Consider the following 26,381-nt stretch of genomic DNA (forward strand, 5'->3'; position numbering starts at 1 on the left):
ATAATTTGGTAAACTTCCATGAGATCAAAATGAAGATGCATAAACCAGACAGGAAATTTAGTGAAATATGTAACAGGTTCAAAAACATAACCAAAATATACCAACTAACATAGTAATCTTAACTTAGACTATTGATCAGGTTTGTTCTTAATATTTGTATTGAAACTGAACAAAGAATTGAGAAAACATGCTGCTAATCAAATATGTGGATGCCATGGGAGTAGGGAGAAATAGTTAACAGATATCAAATCAAGACTCAATGGAAAAAGAGCATAAAAATTAGGATAAAATGACAATACAATTAAGTATTCTTCATTTGTGCCTGCCTCTCAAAAAGGTAAAGAATGGAATGGGAGAAAAAGCTGGCCTGTGAACAACTTTTATGGGAAAAAAATTAGCTAGAGGTAACATTCTATTTGAGGCAGAGGTAGGACAATGCATCTAAATATGAAAGGTAATACTATCATATTAACATTTTTGATGCAGGGGGTCATTACCACATGGGGTTCTGAATCTGGATGCAATACTTCGAGTAAGTGGAGAATACCCTAAACGGGTCCTAATGAGAGAACTGGGGAGCAGACGCAACCACTTGAGGAGCTGTGAAGTCCAGGAAAGGACTGGACTGAAGCTGCCAGTGTGAACTTGGCTGCCTGAGCTCAGCATTCTCCCCCTTTCAGCCTGGGACCATCCAAAAGCAACAAGGAAAATGGAAAACAGAAATAGAAACTTAATTTCCAGCAAAACTGAGAGACAGCCTTGAAATTACCTGTGTTGACTTCTAAGACCTCCAGTTCAAACAGGAGCCAAGGAGGGGGAAGTGGAGGAAGACAAAGGAGAGGGATCCTAGCAGCGGCACATCTCAAGGAGCAAAGAAGAGGGGAGTATAAAACACACATACTGATTTCTTAAATATACATCTCCATAGTTTAAGGACCTGTAAGGGGCAAAACCACTCACCTGCAAAGAGGGTTGAGAATCAGGATGGTGGGTGCCAAGGGTCCTTAGTCCCAATGAGCCTGATTTTGTGGCAGTTGCCAAGAAAGGAGAATCTGTACACAGTTTCCCTACAACCTCGACATTTGGGCCATTTCTTTTTGCCAGTCACCGACAAATATTATTATCTTTCTTTTTTTTTTTTAATTTTTTAAATTTTTATTTATTTATGATAGTCACACACAGAGAGAGAGAGGCAGAGACATAGGCAGAGGGAGAAGCAGGCTCCATGCACCGGGAGCCCGACGTGGGATTCGATCCCAGGTCTCCAGGATCGCGCCCTGGGCCAAAGGCAGGCGCCAAACCGCTGCGCCACCCAGGGATCCCCTCTTTTTTTTTTTTTTTAAGTAGTCTCTAAGCCGATGGTGGGGTTTGAATTCATGACTCTTTATATCAAGACTTGAGCTGAAATCAAGAATTGGACATTTAACCAACCAAGCCACTTAGGCACCCTTGTCCTTTCAGTTTTAATTGTCATCTATCTTATGACTGAGGCTATCTCTATCTACTTTGTTAATAACAAAGGGAATCTCTATTCCCCAAAGAGTTCTGATTGAAGCTTTAATGCCAATAAAGGGCTAAAAACCATTTATGGTTCAAATATCCCCAAATATTCCCAGAATTACCTTCTGGGACCTAGAGTGTAGACAATGCTTACTTACCCCGGGGTAGTAAAAAGGAGTGAGATCACCAAGAATACAAATCAGTGGATTCTATTCATGCAAATGTTTTGTTTCCTTTTTTTTTCTTTTTTTTTTTTAAGATTTTATTTATTTATTCATGAGAGACACAGAGAGAGAGCAGGCACACAGTCAGAGGGAGAACCAGACTCCATGCAGGGACCCTGACGTGGGGCTCGATCCTGGGTCTCCAGGATCAGGCCCTGGGCTGAAGGTGGCGCTAAACCACTGAGCCACTCAGGCTGCCCCTGTTCCTGGTTTCACACCCAGCTCCATCTGGTTTCACACCCAGCTCCATCTTTCCTGGTTAAGAGGTGCCAAGAGGTGACTGTGAGTTTGAACTTTTACTGAGAAGCTGAAATTAAAGAGCTAATTGAAGCACGTAAAGTACAAAGTTCTCAGCATACACATCCCTAATCCTCTAGTCTTTAACTAATAAAGCAAAAATGGCTGTCAAGCTTTAGTCTCTCTCTCTGGCCAGTGCTGGCCTTCACTTTGCAATCCTCCTCTTCACGAGGCTGGATAGTGGACACTTGTCTCATTACCACTCGGCCTGAAAGTAACTTCCCTGGCATGTGTTACAAATGAGCTCAAGCTGGGATCCCTGGGTGGCGCAGCGGTTTGGCGCCTGCCTTTGGCCCAGGGCGCAATCCTGGAGACTCGGGATCGAATCCCACGTCGGGCTCCCGGTGCATGGAGCCTGCTTCTCCCTCTGCCTGTGTCTCTGCCTCTCTCTCTCTCTGTGACTATCATAAATAAATAAAAATTAAAAAAAGCAAACAAACAAATGAGCTCAAGCTAAAGTTCTAAACCAACAAACTAACCTGTATCGTATCCTTAGTGAAAGCACAGCCCAAGATTTAACCAACAAACTAACCTGTATCGTATCCTTAGTGAAAGCACAGCCCAAGATTTAAATGAACAGTGGAGAATATTGCATAAAGTACTATAAGTAGCCAGAGCCTCAATACTCAAGCATTCTCACATATAAAGTCCAAATGGTCAACATGCAACTTCAAAAACCCTGGACCACTCCGGATTCCTGTTATGTTCAAAGAGCACCAAGAAGAGTCTTAAAAATACTACAGAAGAGTTTGCAGTTAAACTGCAAAAAGAGTTCTATAACCATCAGTGTCCTTCCTACAGAGGCGGGTTAAGTCCTATGTTTTCTTCCACAAGCTTGTGCTGAATATTTCCAGTCTCCTTAGTTTGGACAGGCACTGGTTTTCTAAACTAGGAACAGAGTATAGTTTTCAGAATTCAGACTATAAGCACATAAAACAAAGATTCCTCCAACCCCAAAATACTATTAAATAATGGGTAAGATACCATGTGTTGTTATTTACATTAAAGTCCACTGTTTAGTATCAATACAAGGCTTTCTTGTTGTTTGGGTTCTTTTTCTGCCATAAGAAATAGGAGTCAACAAGGTGTATGAACTAAGGAGAAATGGAAACTACTATGAATGAGAAATTTGGAGCTGTGAAGTATGTACTAAAAAGAAAATAAAATCAAAAGTTTTTTTTGAGTCCCAAGTGAAAATAGAAATAACATTTCTATGAATTACAAATGAAAAAGCTGTGGGTAACCACAATACCAATGTTAACAGTATTAATGAATTAAATGAGCAGGTAGTACAAAAGGTATTTCCCCACTACAGGGTAGAACTAATCCCACTACATTAACAACTAGGTTACAGAACAGCAGGGTATATTACACCCAATGTAATTTTATTCTCATCCCTTATATCTTTTTTTTTTAAGATTTTATTTTTAAATCATCTCTATAGCCAAGGGGCTAGAACTTACAACCTGAGATTAAGAGTTGCAAGCTCTACCGACTGAGCCAGTCAGGTGCCCCTTTCATCCCTTACTCTTAAATGTACCTACAGGGGAGGTATTTATTTTTTAAAAACCTCCCAAAGTTAAGGCATTTATAGAAAAAAAATGTTTTTCTTGTGAAGAAGTCTGAAGTTTCAGAAAAATATGTACACATGCACTTGGACCCAGAGGCCAAGAGAAGAAAAGAAATCAGGTCAAGCCTGAGCTCGCCAACTTAAACCACAAACAGAAACAGCCTTTGCAGAACTGGTATGATGCTGTCTCTGGGCCCCTGCTGTTCTGCATCTAAGCACGATATGATGATGAGTAACTGTGGGGCAGGGCCTGAAGCTTTTACAAGCAAGGAAAACATTTCAAAAACCACAAGGAAGGTGAGGCCTCCCAGTCCCAAAGCATAAGCTTTCCTTCTGAAGTGACCTGCGTAGTGAGGCCAGGGAAAGGTATCATGTCAGGAGGGCACAGAAAACATTCCTTCAAGTGTCTGGCTACAAATGTGAATAAAAGGAGAAAACCAACTGGACAGCTCCCTTTTCCCAGTTTACCTCTTCTAGTCGCCGCCTCTGTTCTTTCTGCTGCTCGATGCGTTTCTGCCTCTCTGCCAGTAGCTGCCTCTTATACTCTTCCTGCTCCCGGAGCTGCTGCTCCTGCAGTAGCTGCTGCCTCCGAAGAGCCTCAGAACGTTCCTTGTTCTCCTGCTGCAGTCTCAAGAAATCCCGACGAAGTGTCGACTCACCAGGCACATTGACAATGGAGCTGGAGGAGGAGGCAGGACTTTCAGGGCTGTGCACAGATCACTCTGCCCCCCAGAGGAGACCAGAGCCTCAGTGTGCTGCTCCACTTCTCATTCATCCTCTTGAGTTCCTCCCACTCTGAGAATCAGCTAATAAACCCAGGGGACTAACTGCATCTACAAGTCTACAGTATGACATCTTTCATCTATTTCACAAATATCTCAAACTCCATTCTGGATGTTTATTCAACAAGACATCTCTACTTAGGATTCTCACATCAGCTCAAACTCTGTAAAAAGAAAGTTGAAAATCCCTGTCTTTCACTTTCTCAGTTTCTCCTTGACCACCTTACTTCCCACCAGGTCTTTATCACGTATGCCCTCCCATTGCCTATTTCCAGAGTCAGCAGCTGAGCCCAAGAATGAGACACAGCACAGATGAACAGTACCACTGATAGCTGGGCTTGCAGCTGAGAGCCACTGCTCCACTTCTAATACCAAATAACATGGTACATCAATCTCCTTAAACTGCCTATTTCCTTGTATCATACTTCCATCCAAAACAATTACATTGCTCTTCAGTTCAAATTAAAGTATTTAATCTCAAATGGATTTAAATATTCTCCTATGTAAGAGAAAAAGGTATTATGGAGTTGTATCAATAAATTTTCTTATCTCTTCCTATGCTCTCTTCAAACTCCCAATGCCTGTATATAGGTCCCCACAGGTCTTTGAACATATCCTATAGGCCTCCTTTTGTTCAATGAGTCAAATTATGTATAGCTGAAATCATGAAGGACTGCCAGGTGAGACCATTATTAAAATTTTAAAATCCCCTATTCCCTGAATAATTTAGTTACTATAAGGTTCATACTACCAAACCTTCAACCTTCTGTTTCACTGTACCTTGGGAAGGCACAGATAACCAAAACATAGACTATGAGTTGGATCAGGACAGAATATACACCAGTAGAAGAAATGAAATGCTAGTAACCACACCTGTGGGGAGAGCAAAATAAAACAAAACATTTTGGGAAAGACTGCAGTGTTTTTCAATGGAGGTCCTACTGACCCATGGGTAGGACAATTCTTTACTCGTAGGACTATTTTATACACTGTACAACATGTACCGTCCATGCCTCCTGGAGCAGAAAGTGCCAGTGGCAAGCTTCCTTCCCCCAGAACCAAACACAACCCTACACATTTCCCAAATAACTAGCGGAGGGGAAACAATGCAATCTTGGTAAAGCACCACGGGATAAGAGGAACCAGAGAGGGACAATGTTTATAAGAATCTTTCAAAGAATGAACAAGAATGAAGAAATTAAGGCACTTTCAAAGTACTTTAAAATTTCTTGAAATCCTGGCAAAAACATAGAACAATTTCTTCATAAAGCAGGGAGCTGAACAATGAGTGGCCTTATCATTACCTTGGCTCTCCTTCCTGTTCAGGCACTTCCTCCTCTTCTTCCTCACTCCCACTGTACTCATATTCGGTTTCATCTATAAAGAAAAGAGCATGATAAATGGGATAGTTACAACTCATGACACATACAGGTACAGGCAAGCATCTCCAAGAGCATTACAGCAGAAAATAAACAGTATGTCCTTTAATGAAAAGGACAATGCACACAGTGAATCTGAGGGAAGGAAGGGCGTGACACCCAATTCCCACAAGCAATCCCCTGGGCTACCCTTCCTCCCAGGAGAAGAGTAGATTCCAAGGCATCAACACCGTCGCTGATGGGATGCACTGCTGAGGGGGTACAGGGCTGTGAGAGGGGCTTTCAAGCTCCTGACGTATAAGAGAAGTCACACCCCCCCCCAAAGCATCAGCAAATTTGGAAAGTCCCACCAAAGCCAAAATGCAAAAGAGAGCCTTAACTGCCCAAACTAAGGCAACCAGGAGAAGTCGTTTGGTTATTGTTGGCACTCAGGGAGCTGCTTAGAGCACAGCAGAGGGAAAGGTCTGCAGGACTGGCAACAGCTGAAGCACAGGAGGTACTCAGGGCATAAAGACACAAAATCAAATGTTCCCACAAATTCATCTCACAAAGATGAAGCCAGGGAAAAACTGATGCAGTGACAATAGAGCAAAAGGAGACCAAAGTTGCTTCTCTTTCAGCAGATTAAGCACAAGTTTCAACACAAGCAACCTGTTTTCACTTCAACAGATTTTATGCTATTTTTCCCAAAAGTAACAGTCCATTTTATTGGACCTTGTATCTAATGTCAGCACTGCACTCCAGAGAGCAATTAAATCTAGAAAAGTTGAAGAGATTTATAAAACAAATCTATTCACAAGTAAAACTTATTTCCAGCTTTTTTCAGAGATATAGAAGTTGAAAATCAGTGTCCTGGTAAGAAAAACAAGTCTGAGAACTTAAAATGGGGTTCAGTCTATATTATATATAATTGTAGAAAAATATATCTACAAGTTCATCAGTCTCTATGACATTAGTTCTTTTCATTGCTAGACAATCCAAACTATGTAATTTCAAAGAACCTAAAAATAGGCTAGCTTCCAAAGGAAATTCCAACCTGAAGAATCTTTAGAATCCTTCAAATAGTACTTTGTTATGTTTAAAATTGTGTACTATGAACCATTCCTTACTGATGAGGGGCTGAGGGTATTTGAAAGGTAAATGAAGGCAAAGGAAGGGGGAAAAGGTCATTGTGACTTGGAAACTAAAAAATGAAGATAAAGTGCTCCACTGTTCCCACCTGCAAATGTGCACAGGACTCCAGGCTGAGCACTTGGTAAATGCCTGGCACAGCGAATGTTCCAGGACTTTGAGCTATTATTAAGAAAGTACATACTGGGAAAATAATCCAGTGTACAAATAACCTTTTCCCAAGGAAAAGCTTTGTTTTCAAACTTTAGTTCACTTGTTGCTAACTGCATAGCTTAACGTACAAAGCTTAATTACTTTTATAACTGAATATGCCAGAGGGCCTAAAAGTTGCTGTGAGCATCATTGATGATTTAGCTCCGAAGACTGAAATGAACATGTAAAAAGCTTGGTACAGACCTCCTAAGAGGACTGCGAACAACTCTTATCACCTTGAACTTAAAATTTTTAGTTTCTTCTTTGGCCTTGAAGTTTGAATATCAAGAAAAATTCTTTATCAAGATGCCAGTTATTCAAATGTTGTTCTGTCAAGTTATGGTAAGAATTCATAAAACAGAAAGATCAACATGAGTGAGAGGCCTCAGGGAAGGCTGTGAAGACAGTGATGAAGCCTGACTGCACCTTGCTGGACAGAGGGAGACAGGGCACTCCAGAAAGGTGGACACAGAACATGGAAAGATATAAAACCAAGATACTGGGAATAGAAGGGAGCCTTAAATTAGCATGAGGGCATGTTCATGCTGTGCCGTAAGGAGAAAAAAGTAGTCAGGCACATACGTGGCCCAGGCCTAACCACGCCACCTGCACAGAGTAAAGCAGTACGAAGTCCAGAAGGTTCTTGAGCAGGAGAGAAACAGGTGAACACACTGATGATGATGTTCACAGCTGATGCTCAATAAACCCTGAGTGATGTATTCAGAACACAAATGCCCATAACGAAGTAAAAGGGGCAGCAAAGACATGCTCCTGTGGGGGAACAAGAGAAACATCCCTCTGTGATGACCAGACAGTGCTGTCTGTCTGGGGTTTGCCTCGTGACCCACCATGCAGCTCCAATCCACTCTACCCGAGCCACGGTGGACCTAGGCTCATGATTGACCTGCAGAGTAGAGACCAGCAAATCCAGCACTGGCCAAGAGAGCATACACTCCTGGCTAGAAAAGGAGTGACCTATTCTAGTGGGCAAAACCCTAAAACATTATTTTTTAAAAATGAAAATAAAAACAAGTTAATACCTTTCTCTCCTCTCTTCTTTCTGGTCCGGTCTATATGGTCCTTAAGCTGGATTCTAACTTGCCTTTCGTTTGGCTGATCCCTTATAAAAGGATGTTTCAAAAGCTGCTCTGTGGAGGGTCGCTGCATGTAATTCTTCACCAGGCACCCTTCTATAAAACTAAAAAATTTCTTTGACCTATAAGAGGAAGTAAAAAAGGTCATCAAATTTCCACTACAAAGAGCAAAGCTCCAAAATATCAGTAAATGTTAGTCTGAAAACATACTAGAGCTACAGAATTCACCATGAACATTCTGCAAATGCACAGGAAAGTATTAGGAATTTGGGACCACTGTGGATAAGAGCATCACTTAAGCACAGTTTAAGAATTACACATCACCGACAACATACCACAAACAGAGCTTTAAAGGAAGTCAGATTTAAATGAACTGGATTTAAATGTAATGTTGCTTATTAATCATTCAGTCACTGGAAAAGGCAAGGGGGTAATAGGGAGGTTTTTGTGAAAATAAAGGCAGAGGACAGCAGATGTCAGGAACCTGGAAGACAAGGACAGACATAGAGATGAGGAGCCGGTAAGAGACCAAATGCTGGGGGCTCTTGAACCTGTTAATATGACAGTTCCATCAGAGTTTCCAACTGCTTTATCTGTCAATTCTCTATGCTTAATGTACAAAGGTAGAAATACATAATAACTCTGAGGAGGGCAAGGACTCTGTAACCTGAATTTACCCTACCAGTTACTTTTACTTTTGTCTGTTTCTCCATGCCGGGCACATGATGACCCCCAATCCCCAGGCTTGGCCGAGCCACTCACCCATCCTGGCTGTTGAGACTCATGTAAGATTTTCCTGGCAACGTTTCACTCCTACATCCCCAAAGTTAGGAGCCTTTCCTAACTTGTCTTGTTTGCATTTAATAGACTGTATACTTCATGTTTATGTTTCTGTCTCCTCTGCTGGGGTACAGGTCTGGAACCGTTACCTATTTTTCAATTTGTTGACAATGCCCAACGCTGAGAGTGAGCAGACCACGAGAGGTATATAATAAATTTTTGTTGAATGAATGAGTTTTCAGTCTTTAAAAATGTAATTTAGAAAATTAGTTCAGTTCTTTCCAATTATTTCACTGCTTTAAAGAATCATTTCCACTGTCTTGTATTTGCATTCAAAGTTACCATTTTTTTTCAATTCAACAAATATTTATGTATCAACAGTTTACATTTGTTTATGCTAGGCTCTCTAAGAAATACACATAGGAAATAAAGTGGGGGAAATCTATGTACACACAACAGTAGATGTGTAAATCAAACTTACAGAAGAAAGATAAGAACTATTGCTATGGAAGGTTAGACATCAAGAAAAAGTAGGATAGTTGATATTCTAGAGATGGGGGAGAGAACCCTCCATTCCAACATGAACAAAGGCAGAAAAGTACCAGAGAATAAAGAATCATTTTCTGATGCTACTATGAAAAATGGAAAAGAACAGAAAAACAGGTCAGGGTCTATTCAAGAGAAGGGCCCTCAAAATCACTCAGCAAAGTTGTGACTGGTTAATGAGAAACATGGAAGGTTCTACACAGTTGTAGTGCATCTTGTTCTAGCATAGAGATTCCTAAATTCCACTGCCCACAATTTGAGGACTTTATCAAAAATACAAATACCTGGATCACTCCTCATACTTAAAAAACCAGAAACACTTTGAGACTGGAAACCTAAATTAAAAGATTCCAAAGACTCCTAACTCTGGGAAATGAACAAGGGGTGGTGGAAAGAGAGGTGGGCAGGGGGTGGGGGTGACTGGGTGATGGGCACTGAGGGGGGCACTTGATGGGATGAGCACTGGTTGTTATGCTGTATGTTAGCAAAGTGAACTCCAATAAAAAAAAAAAAAAGATTCCAAGGGGATTCTAATGTAACATGTCTACAAACTAACATTTGGGAAATGATAGTCTATAATATATTCTTTAAAATCAATGGTCAAAGTTCTGCTGGAAGAGAGTTCACTGATCACTTCTCCAAGACCAGCAGGATAAATATACATTGGTGGATAGGAAGACGGCAATCAGAAAGGAGGAAGAACAGTATGTTTGCAATCATCTCATTTTTTAGAATACTTGGGTAAAACGACAGCAATGATGTAAATGGATGAAAATTCATCTAATCAAGTTTAGAGAAAGTTTTGTGTAAAAACACAGGGAAAACTTGTCATCTAGATCTTCTCTTTACGTTGCTGTATTATACACAGAATGGTTAATCCCAAACTGCAAGTAACATATCAGAGTGGGGCTAGCTGACAAGACTTGTGAATTGGGAGATACCCTGAGACAGAGCATAAATTCCATTTTCTAAAAAAATAGCATTATTTCACTTAGCTGGATAGTGTTACCCCAGCTGCACAGCTTACTCCTTGATGATGCCCACTGTCCACATTTGATTTCCTTAGGGTTGGCCACCACAGATGTCCAGAGTTACCAAATTTCAATACAAAAGACCAACTGGGTCTAAAATCCTGGCAACTGTACAGTCTTGGAGAACTCTCTAAAAACTGGAAAGTACAACTAGGCAAGCTCAGCTATCTGGAGTTGAATATGGTTAAAGACAATACAAAAAGAATGAGAAAAATCCTGCCAGCAAATAAAGGGTAGGGAGAAACACTGAGGAACAGGAAGAAGTATGAAAGAAAGAGTAAAAATACGTGTGTGTGTGTGTGTGTGTGTGTGTGTGTGTGTGTGTGTGTGTGTAATGCCCACAGATGGGAAAAGAGAGCTACAGGACATCAGAAGATGAGCAACCAAGAAGAAAAGAGCTGACAGCAAGAGCTAAAAGACCAAATCCACAAGAAAAGGCGGCTTGATTGATACTGAAATTCTTTGCATATTTTACAACTAAAGTCAGGAACCCAAGAGGAGACACACTTACTGGAAAACCAGTGAGACTAGTTTCAGAAGGGGAAAAAAACCACCATGAGAGTAGGTGGGCACTAGAAAGATATGTACCCAGGAACACACAAACAGAAGAAGGGGAGAGGGCCCACATGCATGAAGAGCTTGAGTGGAGACAGAAGTGACAGAAAAGCACTCAGAAAAAAGTTCAAGAGGAAACAAGTGAGCAAACCTCTCAGGCAAAAACAAAACACTACCCTTTCCCTCAAAGACTTTTAAAACTAAACCAAACTAACTCTTGCCCACACTGCTACAATTAAAGCTTTCACCAGGGAGGGTCACCATCATCTCCCTTCACTTTGATAAGGGATCTTTGTTGAGCAAACAGGGCTGCAGGGAGAAAGAAAGGTGGCAGCCCAAAGACAAGACAGGACCATTCCTTTCATTTCTGGAATGAAAAAAGATACACCTAATTGCAATGTTTTGCAACAATTACCATAAATGCCTTCATTAAAATTAAAATTCGAATCCTAGGGATCCCTGGGTGGCGCAGCGGTTTAGCGCCTGCCTTTGGCCCAGGGCGCGATCCTAGAGACCTGGGATCGAATCCCCCATCGGGCTCCCGGTGCATGGAGCCTGCTTCTCCATCTGCCTATGTCTCTGCCTCTCTCTCTCTCTGTGACTATCATAAATAAATAAAAATTTAAAAAAAAAATCGAATCCTATTTCACCTGTGAAGCTGCAAAGTCAGTACAGCTTTCCTTTGGAATGTGAAAATGCTTAGCAAAGTAGTATACTTAAAAGTGGGCTTAAATGTTAAAATGAAACTTTTTCTTTAACCATGTTACAGTGTTTCCTATGGTCACTGTTACTATTCTGTAATTAAAAGAGAATTTTTATCAAGGAAAAAACATTTTTAAAAATACACTTCTTTACTGGTGTTTCAGGGCACTGGCTCTTAGTTCTTTGGGAACTGGAATGGCTAGAATTTGGTCTTGGAGTGAAACTGAAAAGAAACAGTTTTTTGTGAAAAGGAAAGAGCAACAACAACAACAAACCATACATAGCTTACCATTTTTTTGACTTCAGCCTGGGAGGAGGGTTTCTGGGAATGAGAAACAGTGCTCTCATTGGATGCATGTCACAGAGAGCTGGGGAGAGGAGACGGTGGCGTCAGTATGGCACTTATTTTACTCATTCTTAATTTCTAGGCCTCACTCAAAATATCAAATGCGCTATCCCATCATCTGACTGACAATCTTTACATCAAGGCAGTCTAGACATCCAGCTATGAACCCTAGGGCATACCCTGAGTTCCCCCATTTAAACACAACAAAACATGAAGAGGTCAAGAGCAACAAGAAGAATTTACAATTTCAAACTGACAGTGGAAAGTTTTTGTAAATCAAAAATAAATACAGATTCACAGTCTTAAAGGAATAAACAGCTTAAGTTTCTAAACCAAGTTTTTAAACTTTCTGTAAGATCGCAATGAAAATAATTATATTGTCACAGGGTCATTGTGAGGATTAAATCAGACCCTGTTTGTAAAGGCAGTCATACAGTGCCTAGACACAGTAAGCTCAATGAAGCCCTCCAGAAATGTTAACTGTTCATTTGCTGTAATATTAGGAAGGAGCAAAGATGAGAGAATAAAACAGACTATTTCCTTCCGTGCAAGTACTGTTTGTGTTTCTATTACTTGCCCAATAAAGCTAAGTCAAGTGCACTTGCACGCATTAACATGTTACAATAGGTAATGTGCATTTTCATATGTTTATTTACGTTCATGAGAATTTTACAAGGCAGCTGGGAAATGGGGGCCAAAGAAGACAATCTATTCCCACCGTGAGAGAAAACTGAAACAAAGGATCCAGGCAATTCGTCCCTGCCTCAATTCCTCACATGGAAACATGAGGAAACACATGGTAGTCAAGACTGACATCCATTTCTGTATTGCAAACTAATTTTTAGCTGTTGGAAATTTTTTTCATTCATTCAACAAATATTTATTCAGCAGAAACTCTGCAGCAGACAAGGATACATCCTTTGTATACCCCTTTACTAGGGGGACCAGCAGATAATGCTGTTTTGTCTCTTTGTTCTCTACAATTCTACCAGTCTCTGCTCAAAATTCAAGTTTATGACACTGTCATTGATTTAATCCAAAGGAGAAACAAATTTCACAAGTAACCAAAAAGCAAAAAATAAAACAACCCCAGCCTTATTCTACAGATAAAAAATTATGCCTCTGTTTGTAAAGTCAAAATGTTAAGTATCACTAAAATTTCATGTGTTAGGATTTAGTTTCACTAAAGTTTAAATTGTAAAATGAAACACTATTGCCTATTATCTGATGTCAGCCAAACTTCAGGTTACACATCTGAATACAACTTAAATAAAAGATAAAATATAACCCACAGACTTCAGGGATCTTTAAAAGGAATAGTGGGTGCCAAGAATCCTTTCACATCTCAAACTTCACTGTACTTATGCATCCTTCATCTGAATGTCCCACCAGGAACTGCTTTACTCCTGAAGCTGTTCTGTCTGAAAGCTTGAAACTAGGATTAAGTCACATGTAACAACTGGGCTCAAAAGGAAAGAAGACTACTTACGGGGAGCACCTTCTGCCATCTCAATGGCTGTGATGCCACAAGACCAAAGATCACTCTGCAAAAATAAAACAGTGTGTTACAGGTACTGGATCAGATATGAAACCACTAACTTAACACTGCCAGTTACTCACACAAATGATATAAAGGCATTTTTCGGTATATAAACTGAAAAGAAGTTTGCCAAGAAATTAAAAGCAAACACATCTGTAACGAATACCTTCCAAATAAATGAATGAAAATATAAAGATAAAAACTGGTATGCTAATTAGAACCACTCACATCTAGGACTGAACTAGAGGTGGTCCATGGAAAAGCTTTTCTTTAACTGCCACCATGTGCTCTGTTCAGTATGTTTTCTCATTTCTTTACATTCAATACCTTAAGACTCTTGGCCCAGATTTATGTTTAATTTTGTATTTTATGTTACTATCTCAAATTTAATTAAGATGTTAAAGTTTTAAAGGCTAACTTAATGTAACACTGTATGTTAATTATACTTGAATTAATAAAATCTAGCATAGTTCAGTATTTTGAATCACACTGCTAAGCCTCTCCACTCTCCCCTCAAACTTATAATAAGGGGTGAGCAATAAGCTGCCTTTCTGTGCATGGAATCTCTTCCTTCTGAGTCCCCTGAAATATTCATCTTCAGATTGGAATTTTAACTGTATTCCCCACTCAGATACAAGTTCTGTGAGAGCAGGAACTTTTGTCTGTTTTATTCACCTTAGTATCCTCAGAATGGTGACTGGCATGTAGTAGGCACTCAATAAACATTGGCTGATGAATGAATGAAGTTTTATCAGCCAATTTCTTAAAATCCAAACAAGATTTTTAAAAGCAAACAATGGGTAGTTATTACCATTAACATTCTCTTCTTTATGTGCAATTCTAATGAAAGAATTACTTAAAGTTGCTTAGTTTAAGCGTTTTCTAAATAACCTATAATTATGTTACACAATTCAAACATGTTTGATTACAAGAAGGATAGGCCCAAAAATTTCTCCCTTATTTTTATGAGTTTTTTTCCTACTATAGAGCGCAAAGGAGGGGTTTCACCCAACTTGACCCAGTGACTAATCTTAGCAGTCGTGGGACATGCACACATTCCATGCCACCTGGTGTGATGCAACACAAACCATACTCATTTCCTAAGGCAATTTTCCTTTCAGGTTTTTCTTGATACTAATTGAATTTCTCCAGTTTATAAGAAACAAAGTAAATGCCTTATAAAGATTATAAAATTAAAATTCAAAAATGGTAAGGCATATCTGAACTGTAGAATAGGCCTCTTCAACAAGTCAATGTCATGAAAAAAAGGAGAGGGAGTTGGTTAGCCTTGATTAAAAGATACTCTGTGGCCAAACTACCAAATACAATGTTTGTCCTATATTAAACACTCCTTCAGATAAATCAGATATAAACCAGTTGGGTCTAATTATAGATTCTGTATAAGAAATTATTTTTCTTTAAAAAAAATATTTATTCGAAAGAGCACAAGTGAAAGAAGGAGCAGAGAGAGAGGGATAAGCAGGCTCCCTCCTCGATGTGGGCTCGATCCCAGGACTCTGAGATCATGACCTGATGCTTAACCAACTGAGCCACCCAGGCACCCCAATAAATTAATTTAAATTTAATTTACTTAATCATGACAATATTTTGGGTATACTAAAAGAGGTTTTCAAATTTTGGAGATAACAAAATGATGTATTCAAGAGAGGAAAGTCATACAGTCTATATATATATATATATATATATATATATATATATATATATATATTTTTTTTTTTAAGATTTTATTTATTCACAAGAGACACAGAGAGAGAGGCAGAGACATAGGCAGAGGGAGGAGAAGCAGGCTCCATGCAGGAAGCCTGATGTGGGACTCCATCCTGGGGCTCCCAGATCAGGCCCTGAGCCGAAGGCAGATGCTTAACCGCTGAGCCACTCAGGCTTCCCTTCATCACCTTTTTAGTTAATCCACCTCAAGCAGAACTATGAGAACTAACTCCATAATACTCCAGCATGTGAAAACATAAAATAAAAATTCCTCCATACCATATGCTTAAAATGAGTTTCATTAATTGGGTATTTGTTAAAAAAAAAAAAAAAACAACTAAAATACACTGGAGAGTATAAAGATATGAACTCAACTTTGAATAACATTAACAGGTACATAAACACTCTCATTTAATTATGGCAAAACAAATTTTTTTGTAATGATTTTTGTAAACATATTCAACCTGAATCTGATGATAAAACAAATATGGGTTTTACACTGGAACTGAAAAGTGTATTATTGATACAAGTCCCTAGAGGTCACTCTAATAATTTAAATATATTTGTGTACCAAATCAAGCTGTAAAGCTCTTTAACAGTACTCTAAAATTTCACATAGATGAAACTATTGCTATATATTCCGAAAATATTTTAGAACTATAATATCTGATTATAATATATTCTTCAAATTTAAAAGGACAACAAACAGGGCAAAGTATTTAATTTACTCATGACAAAAAGTTCTATGCACAAGACAGTGTCACACTGCCATGAAAGCAGTGTACTCAGGAGAACCAAGGTGACAGAAAATGAACAACGAGACAGCATCTCAATACTGTGCTGGAAAATCTGCACCTGCAACAAGGTTCCTAAGTCATCCTCACTGCAACAGCAGGAAGGGATGAGGGGTGTGCAATTTGTAAGCAGAGCCCCTATCCCTCAGGAAGACTAGGGACCCAATGAGGCCAAGAAAGCAGGTGCCTCTTACTCTGTAATCATAGGTGGCATCTGGGTTCTCATCACAGGCAATAACCTCAGGAGCCATCCAGTAGGGGGTGCCTATGAACGTATTTCTCCTCCCAACGGTCCGGTCAAGCTGAGCACTCACGCCGAAATCAACTGTGGGAGGAAGAAAAAGGAAGGGGTAGAACATAATTAACAAACCACAAGATGAAGAAATGTGAGGAGGAGGTATCTGCAGTATAAACTCAAGGAGTAATAAGACTTCATGGACATGCAAACACCTTAAGATCACCAGCATCAATAAGGAGAACAGTCTCCAGAGCAAAGCTGCCCAAATGACAAAATCTTCTACCAGTTTGCCAGCTCCTAGGAGGCCTGGATCCAGCCACTTCCCGGAGTTGCAATGACAGTGACCTCCAGAGGGACTTTTAGACTAATTAGGATATTCAGTGCTTGTAGGAAACATACCTGCCACAAATTAGGATCAAGTCATAGAAAGCTCCAAGTTCAGGAGAACTGACTAACACCCATGTGACTTGGCTTCTTAAGCAGCACTAACCACAAAAAGAGAAGAAACCCACAAAGGTTTTCTGGAAAGTACACAGTAATGAATTCAATAAAAAGAATCTAGCTAAACTACAAATATACTAAGACATTCTTCTCAAAGTACCTGGGACTTCTGATTTTTCAGAGTGACCCCCACATCCCACTCAGCTGAATGATGATGGTGGTCTAGAGGAAAGTTCAAGGATGGGAGACAGAGCTAGCAAGAAGATTATGGTCCCTAAAGGAATGTTTGCCCACGACATCACTATGCACACTGCTATTACCCGTAGGACTGCATGAGGGGAAGCTCCTGCCAAAGGGCCTATGGAGGGCTGAGATCACTCACAGGGGTTGGGTAACAGATTCAACTTCTGTAGGCAAAACATGCTCAGGAAACCACCTGACCAGGAGGTAGACTCACATGTTCTGACACAGACACATATGGGCCAGGCAGTACGTGCCATTTGTAGTAACTCAGACAGTAGTCACGAGTGATCAAGTGATTACAGAAGAATTATCACAGTCCTAGCACCAGGGGGCCAGTGCAGGAAACAAACACAGCTTACAGAGTCACCGAGAATGACAACAATTCAAGTGCCTCCCATTTAAGCTTTGAGGGGATTTCCCAAATCAGCACACTCTTCCTCCACAGATGGTCAATAAATGGAGGTACTAGGCAAGAAGGCAATAATGAAGATTTCGTTTTTAAGGTTTAACTACTGCGCCTAGGATTTTTGAAAGATGGACTAGAGTCTCATAAGCGTAAAGAATTTTTTTGTGTGATACCTTAGTGGAAGAAAACTTAAGGCTAATTGTTTAAAAATTTGACAGAAACATTATATAAAAGTGGGATTAAAAAAAGTTCAAATCTGGGTAAAGGAAACAGGAAATAGAGAAGATCCATTATAAAATCACCTCCAGGAAGATACCTTGGACTCCATCCATCTATGCATAAATTTACTGAGTATCTAAGTATATTTAAGGCACTAAGCTAGATGTCAGATAAGAATGCTCTTGTAAATAAAACATCATAAGTTGCTATACTTCCAGAATTTATATTCCAGTACGTAAGTCAGAAATATAAGTAAACAAATAGCTGTATAATTATAAACTGTGATCAGGATTAATGAGGAAACAAACAGCGTATCAGAGGGTCAGGGAAAGACTCTGAAAGGAGGAAAAAATCACAACTTCCAAACTGCCCCCAATGGGGAACAGTATGTGCAAAGAACCGTGTGGGACATTGCAAGGAAATTAAAAAAAAAAAAAAAAAAAAATGAGTGAACTGGAGAAGAGAGAGGTGAGGATGGTCGCAAAACAGAGCAAGAAAATAGTAGGGACTATGTCTTTTTATGGGTCATGGTTAAAAAAATGTATATTTTATTACAGTTGAAACAGGAAGCCACTAATGGTCTTTAAGGAAGAAAGTGCCGTGATCTGATTCAAACATTATTCAGTCTATTATATGGAGAGCAAAGCACAGGGGACAACCCTAGTAGAAAGGGAGGCTGGAGCCAGACAAGGCATAAGCCTAATTCCCAGAACAGAAAGAGAAAATGTGGCTAATAGACTGAACTTTTAGCTAAATGCCAACAAGGTTGGGAGTGCTGCTGGTATGTACTAGGGGCAACTATTAGATCATGTGGCACATGCATCACATACCAAGCTTCACCTCTGCATTCTCGGTCAGCAACACATTCTGGCCCTTGATGTCTCGGTGAATCACGTGATGGATGTGAAGATGTGCCAGTCCCTGAAGAGAAGAGACAGATCTGAATTTTATTCCTTGTTGTCGCAAATAAAGAGCCTGGAACACACTTTTGATAACAAAGTGGACATACAGAACTAAGGTTTAATGAACCCCATTTAGAACATACTACAATTCAATTTTAGTACATTTTCAGGAAGATATCACCGATAGTACCACACAGAAAGAAGTATCCACTCCCAGGTTCCAACAGGTTAGGTCCCCCGTGTGAGCAACATGACCAGTTTCTAGCCACTCCTTGAAGACACACACTAGATTACCATCTGCAGTTTCTCTGCTGTAATTTGTGCTATTTGTGTACAGGGTGGTTCCTTTCCCACGCTACACGTCCATCTTTCAGTGGGTGACCCTGTGGGTATATGTGAACTAAACCCATCCCATGGGAAAAACAAAGAGCCAGAGTGGGGTTTCATTCAAGTCCGGCTCTTGAGCACTGCATAGTTTTCCCACCACATAGTGACAAATTACTAACTGCTGATCAATCCCACCGCCACCCCAAGTGTAGAACAATTCTGCCATCGAAAGAGCTTTATGTTCAAATAAAATTTCTTTCTTTCCCAAGGAAATAAACCCTACTGGGCATACAGCACTTTCGGATGACCTTGTTTTGGGAAGAAGGCCCAAGAGCATGTCACTTATGAGAGGTGGTGGAAGAACAAAAACACATTTTGCATCCAACTATGAACTGAGAGACAAAAATGTGTCATTCTCACAACTCCTGTCCTTGTTCTGTCTTTAGTTAGAGAAGCCAAATGTATAGCTTGCCTCCTTAAGATACAAACAACCTATTTATTCTGAAACGTCTTAATTCAAAAAGGCTAGATCAGAAGTACAGGTTTATTTAATATTCCTGTTTGATTTTTTGTGTGAGGTTTTATTGTTATCAATACTGTGTAGGATATGCATTAAATTTAACAGCTGCTCTAGAACACTAATTTTTCTAACACCGGGGGTTTCTAAACAATAATTTACTAGTCTGCTTATAAAGCAGAATAGAGCTTACTTGATGGCTCTGTTTATTTTTCCACCACACAGGATGTGCCGTGTTATACCACAAAGCACTGACTAGGGGGAAAAAGCACTAAAAATATATGGTATGTTAGTGCTACAGTTAGGAAGAAAGTCTCTCCTTACAGCATGGCATAATTCTGAATAGCAAAGAATAAAGAACAACAAAAAAAAGTAGCTTTCCTAATTCTTTCAGAATTCCTACTTTTACTACTTTAGTTCATTTTAACTCTCTTAACTTTCCCAAACTCCTTCTATACAGGACTGTCTTAGCAAACACTGTGGCCTGCATGCACTCTTGTTTCTCATGAGCAATAAATATAAGAAACATCATCCTGGTCCCATTGCTAAAGGGTTGCTATATCTCCAGGTGAAACCCCTCAAGGTGTGTCTAATAGCTTGTAGACAACATGAACTCGAGTTACAATTATTCTGAACGAGCTGTCTGAAAAGAAAGAATGTACATTCAACTACTCCCATGGCAAAAGTAAGCCACAATTATCCCTCCTTAGCAGAGACAGTCCAAATAGAAATACTACACTAAATACCAACCTAGAGCAAATGCAGCAATGTTTCAAAGCTAAAAAACATTTTTCCTATAACTATCATATTCATGGACATCCAGCAAAAGAACAGTCAAAAGCTGTCCCTTCAATTCTGATTATGAAAGACTGTAAGAACCCATACACACTATGAATATCAGTTTCTACTAAAATGCATCAAAAGCTGTATAGACTGTAAACATGGAAGTGGGTTGGAATGAATATGCACTGGCTTTGTTGGTAAACCTTTGGTCTCGGGGTTCCAGTGGGCAGGCCCAAGAGAACTTTCCTGCTTATGTCTGAGGCCTATAAGCTCATGACTCTCAATCTTTTGAAGCTCTTAACATAATAACAGCATATGAATCTAACACCTACGAAACAATGAGGACAAGTTTTGCCATTGCAAAAATAAGCTAACCCAGCAGTGTCTTTGAGAACCCAGGTTATCCGCTTGAGCTGGTTCCTTCTGTTCTCATGACAGCTCTTCTGTCTTCTTACCATATTGCTTTCACTTTACCAAAGTGGATTCTCAGTGATTCCTGTGAAAAGCATTCACTAGCTTGTGACACACTGACTCTTCCAGAGGCTTGTTTTTAGTTCACTTAGACTTCTGTCATAGGAAAAACTCTCACTCTAGATGAAATGTAAATGAAGGAAATCTTTGTTTCAGGTGCCACCAAGGTGGAAAACATTTGATGTATCTCAAAACAATGTCCATGAAGCTATTATATATTCAGGTCAATCAGGGCCTCAAACAACCTGGGCATCTTTGAAATGATGCCTGAGATCAACGGAAGTAAAATAGCTAAATATACCTATTACATGATAGGTAAACAATGCCATATATATATGTTTATATATATATAAATATATATATAAACATGTAAATTATCTTTGATGGCTGAAATACAGTTGATGCCCGCCTAGGACATTTATACTAAAATCTAGTTCTCTGTTTGAGAAATCCCACACTGGAATTATATATAGAAAAGGTATGTGTAAATATGTGTTTATAACAGAAAATAATGACAAAAATGAATATTTACTGACAATCAATTATGTACTTAAATTTTACATTAAATGATTCATACACACCAACGCAATGAATTCTCGTAACAATGGTACTTCCCTCATAGGACTGGTATCTACATTTTATAGAAGAAGGTTAAGTCCTGAAAGAGAAGTAACTTCGCCAGGGGTGTGCAACAGGTAAGAAGCAAAGGCAGGACTCAAACCCACATCTGACTCACTCTATAGCCACTGTTCTCTCCCACCAACCATGCCAAGAGCTTTATTTGTTAACATAAATACATCTGCCCACTTGCTGAGCTCCTTCATCCTAGTGCAAGGCAAGATGCTTCATTTTCCCCTTTTAGACTCTGCCTCCTGTAATAACCGAGAGAGACAGGACCCTCATGTTTTAATAATGAAATCTGAGAATGATTACAAAAAGAGGATTACATGCTCACCCCCTACAACTAATTTTCTTCAGGGAATTGCTTATTTTTTCAAGGGCTTCATAAAATATCTAAATAAAAAGTAATTAAAACTCATCTCTGTGAATTCTAGCTGGCACTTTTTTAGACCTACAGTCCTTTATGAAACTTAAATACAAAAGAAGGGTAAATTTGCCTCTAAGAAAAAAGCAAAGTAACAGTTTTTTTTATTAGTGAGAGAAACATAAGAATTAGAATCCAGTTTAACTCCACAGTCTTTATTTTTTAAATGTGGTGGGTAAATAAAATCCAACCAAGTAATTTAAATGTGTAATTAAAGGTGTAAAGCAGAGAGAAAAACTGGGACAGCTGGCCAGGAGAGGCCCAATGGTAACTCACAAGCAGTTTTCAAATGCAAAACGTACAGACCCTTTGCCTGTAGTGTCAGCATAGCTCTACTACTAAAAGCAATCATTTAGAATCTGCTAAAATGGTAGTTTAGAAACTTTAACATAAACTGGCTTTCCAATTGGCTGTAAATAACATTAAACAGAACTTTTCCTTGTAAATACTGCATCAGATTCCAATAGTTAACACCAAAGTCCACAAGATGATTTTGAAAGCCAGCGTTTGGCATCATTAATATTGATTCATAAGCTTACACAAAGAAGTCCTGTAAAAACAATAGTTAGAGAATATTTCTCTTCACTCAGATTTTCTTTTTAACACCTGGAGGGTGAATTCAGGGAAATGCAGAAAAACTATTTTTAAGTCTATTTTCTTTAGATACTTGTCACAATCAAAACCATGATGTAGCTTAAATAATCAAACCCAGCTAGTTACATAGAACTCTTGGCTGTCATGAAAAGAACAATCTGTACAGTTATAACTAATGCAAAGAAATATTTCAGGCTAGGAAAAGGAAAATGGAAACACAAAACCACGCGCAGGGTTATCACAGACATGCATTTCTCCTTACCCTCAGGATTTCTCTGGAGATGTAAGCTATCCAGTCTTCCTTGAGCGTGTTCCCTTTGGTGTTCTTCACAAGGTCTGTAATGGACCCAGCCCCACAGAACTCCATAACAAGCTACAGGGTAGACAAGACACATAGTGACTAGCACATCCCAGCAACCAGTGAGAGCACCACCAAGATTGGTACACACTGGAGATGAGTTGGGAAAGCAGGGTCCAACCCCTTCCACCTTTCTTAAAGATCTGGGTACATAATCATTTCAGAAGCATCCAAATGGCCGAGAGCTCATTTCACCATCCAATTTATTCACTGTGTAGGTTTGGTTCAGGAGATTAAGACTTTCTGGTATTTTACAGTACATCCCCCAGTGCAGATTCTGAAGTATTCCTTCTCTCTCCTAAGCACATGGGTATGGGAGGACCATTTTGTCCTTAATCAGTGCCCAATTATCAGAAATCTGATAGAGATACTCTAGCATTTTTTCTCATTTGCCAGAGTCAAAGATATTCTATCATTTCACACATTATGATTCTCAAATTATTTTTATATTAAGAGAAATGCTATTTTAAGCAGTGACTAATTTTAAAAATACATTATTTACAATACCTAAATGTTTACACAATATCAGCACAAGTATGTTTTTTAAATACCTAGAAAATGAACTGAATTAAACTCTCCTTAAATTTTAACTTTGATTTTGGGAAATGAAGCTAAAGGTGAAAATTAAGACAAAATATTGCAAATTTTCTATAATGGCTTTAAAAAAAATTATAAAAAGTATTTATCGTCCTGCTTTATTAGTCCAGTACCTTTGGCATAACTAATGTGGTAACCATAGCTCTGGCAGCATCTCAATGTCATCATCTTTAGTATAGATGTGGTTAATAAGAGGTAAGATTGAATGTATATCAATTCTAGAAGTTTCCCTAGAAATTTCTAGGCATTTACTGTTTTCAATGAACTATAATCATTAATACTAATACTGACAGAACTCTGTTTTCTTGTGATTTGTCCCTTAATTTCAGGTGGCAAAGAAGATGCATTTAGTTGAGCTTCCATATTAATTAATCTCCATAAACAAAGTTTTTATTGTACTGGGTTTTATTTTTCCAGCTCCTGATTTTCTGGCTATCGGTTACATTCCTTTTAAAACACACCATTTTATTCTTGAAACATAAAGTTAACTTATTTCCATGCAATGTGAAATCAATGTAAAAATAAATATTCAGTAGACCTTTAACCAAGAAGGCCAAGGAAGATAACAGGCACTACCCACTTTGTCTTTGCTTTTCTCTCCCCTCCCTCTGGAAGGCCTTTCAAGTCCTTGTAGTACAACCAAAGAGGAAACCCCACAAAATGCTTGGGAAACATTTGCTTACCCAGAGTTGGTCATCATGTCCTGGAGGGCTCTTTTTAATGAAAGCACCATAATATGTTGCAATATTTCTATGATGAGAATATTTCTTCAGCATATTTATCTCCAGTTTGATTTCTTCCTCTTCATCCTTAAGAAATAAAAAATAAAATGTGTGGCTTTTGAATGTCATGATTTTAACTTCCACAACCATGGGCAATAATACAAATTCCAAGTCCCTCTTGCATGGGAGGGAAAGACATTTGCTTTATCCTTGTGACAAGAATCGGGGACTTTGACAGGGCTCATCTTTCGAAATGTGGTCACAAGCTATGCAAGAAAGACAGAACTATAAAAGTTACAGATATGTATAAGAAGTAGATGGAGTAGCTCTTCTACTAACTATGCCCTCTACACTTCAATTTGCTTATCTGTAAAAATGGGAGGGAAAAAAGAGAACTGATTGATACTTTTCAACTAATTACAAGGAAAGACTGTTTCTTTTCTAGAAAATGTTTGTGAATATAAATCATCTGGCACAGCTACAGCAGAGAAGGTTCACCTGTAACAACCTTGCACACAAGCATTACCTTCTGCTGTGGCCACAAGCAAATTACAGAGTCCAGACCAGCCCTGCAGGCCCCGGATAGATGGCATGCTTAATGAGATCCTCTACCCCGAAAAGAGATTCAGGTGAGTCTGGCAAGTCACAGGAATAAAACATCATTCAATGATAGCAGGTTGTTTTAAACTTGGCTCATCCCCCAGCCTCTTGCTTTTATTTAAGTAAGATGAGCAGGGGAAGAAATGCAGAGTTTGTGTTGGAAGATCAGAAGAGAGATGAAGGAAACAGATGGTGACACAGGCCTGGAAAATAAAAATAAGTTGCCCTTGTGGATGGGGAGGGCTGCCAGTCTCTGCCTCTCTGTTTCCTACCCCCCTGGGGCAGAGCCTGCAACAGTATGGGCATTCCTCCCTTACTGCAAACACAGAACAGACAGAGCTCTGCCCTACTACCTGCAGAGAGAATTAAGATTTATGGATAGCATGAGAACGAAGGGGAAAGCAGAGTTAAAGTGAGAGAAAGTGGAGGAAAAGAGAAAACTAGCCCTGGCTAAAAAAGCCGTGTTTGAGGGAAGATAAAGATCTTTACCAAAAATGTGATAATCAGATCTCTAGAATTCCCTTTACTACATATATTTCCAAAAGGAAATAAAGACTGGTTCTCTACAATGTCCTCTATTCTCTGCACTGGTACACTCATGCCACTTCTAACTGATGTTCTCCTTTCTTCAGGTAAGACTCAAGAGTTTCTGCGCACTCAAGGTGCACGCGTGTAAGAGAAAAAGAGGAAGGCCGTGCATGTGAAAATCAAGTGCATTGGTGTGGATACAAGGCTGAATAAACTTACTGTTGCAGTCTTGCATCTCTAAAAACCACTCATAAAGCCTCACAGACCTCAAGTAAGTTGTTAAAAGCTACAACACATCATTAATTACATATTAGTGATGAGACCAAATAAAAAAAGAAAATGTCTTCTTAAAATATGACTTTCAGCTGTGCACTACTGCTTTAGAAACCATATGCAACAAAACATGGAACCACCTTAGAAGAATGATTCATAAGATGGTGGCCTCCAGCTTGGTCCCCGGACATAATGATCACAATATTACAGCATATTAAAAGGCATAGTTGTCATATGACTTTGGCAGATGGTGGCTACAAATATGGAGCAGTCACATGGCCAAATACAGTCTATATAACAGTCTGTGTACAAATTCTCATTCAAACCCTATATATATATGAAAATATACCACATGTGTATCATTTCAATCTGATTTAAACATGGCCGTGTTTAAAGTAGCAATGAGGGCAGCCTGGGTGGCTCAGCGGTTTAGTGCCGCCTGCAGCCCAGGGCGTGATCCTGTAGACCCAGGATCGAGTCCCATATAGGGCTCTCTGCATGGTGCCTGCTTCTCCCTCCGCCTGTGTCTCTGCCTCTCTCTCTCTCTCTCTCTCTGAATTAAAAATAAAATAAAATAAAAAATAAAAAAAATAAAGTAGCAATGAAAACTGACATACGAATAACTAGGATAGCTATCTTAATCCTAAACAAAAACAGAGTTCAACCTTGCCAGTATGAGAGAACACACTTTTTCCCCCCAAAGATTTCATTCATTTATTCATGAGACACAGAGAGAGGCAGAGGCAGGCAGAGGGAGAAGCAGGCTCCATGCAGGGAGCCCGATGTGGGACTCGATCCTGGGACTCCAGGATCACCCCCTGGATCGAAGACAGGCGCTAAACCCCTGAGCCACCCAGGGATCCCCAAGACTGATAGGTTCCTAACAAAAAGTTGCACATGACCATGGCCATAAATGTGCTCCTGGT

The 26,381-nt window shown here is 39.4% G+C and overlaps 1 protein-coding gene across 50 annotated transcripts in view; it reads right to left on the bottom strand.

The window, feature by feature from the left end:
- The window catches only part of MAP4K4 (mitogen-activated protein kinase kinase kinase kinase 4), a 191,409-nt gene that overhangs the window by 49,144 nt on the left and 115,884 nt on the right, over positions 1–26,381 (bottom strand). For all 50 annotated transcript variants that reach the window (XM_049115402.1, XM_049115404.1, XM_049115401.1 and 47 more), the window contains exons 4-12: positions 24,016–24,141; positions 22,640–22,750; positions 18,569–18,659; positions 16,386–16,516; positions 13,619–13,673; positions 12,073–12,151; positions 8,116–8,291; positions 5,678–5,750; positions 4,060–4,270 (exon numbers count right to left, since the gene is read on the bottom strand). In XM_049115402.1, coding sequence (XP_048971359.1) covers positions 4,060–4,270; positions 5,678–5,750; positions 8,116–8,291; positions 12,073–12,151; positions 13,619–13,673; positions 16,386–16,516; positions 18,569–18,659; positions 22,640–22,750; positions 24,016–24,141 — 1,053 coding nt within the window. The remainder of the gene's footprint in view (positions 1–4,059; positions 4,271–5,677; positions 5,751–8,115; positions 8,292–12,072; positions 12,152–13,618; positions 13,674–16,385; positions 16,517–18,568; positions 18,660–22,639; positions 22,751–24,015; positions 24,142–26,381) is intronic.

Source organism: Canis lupus, chromosome 10 (genome assembly GCF_003254725.2).
Source record: "Canis lupus dingo isolate Sandy chromosome 10, ASM325472v2, whole genome shotgun sequence".
Taxonomy (NCBI): domain Eukaryota; kingdom Metazoa; phylum Chordata; class Mammalia; order Carnivora; family Canidae; genus Canis; species Canis lupus.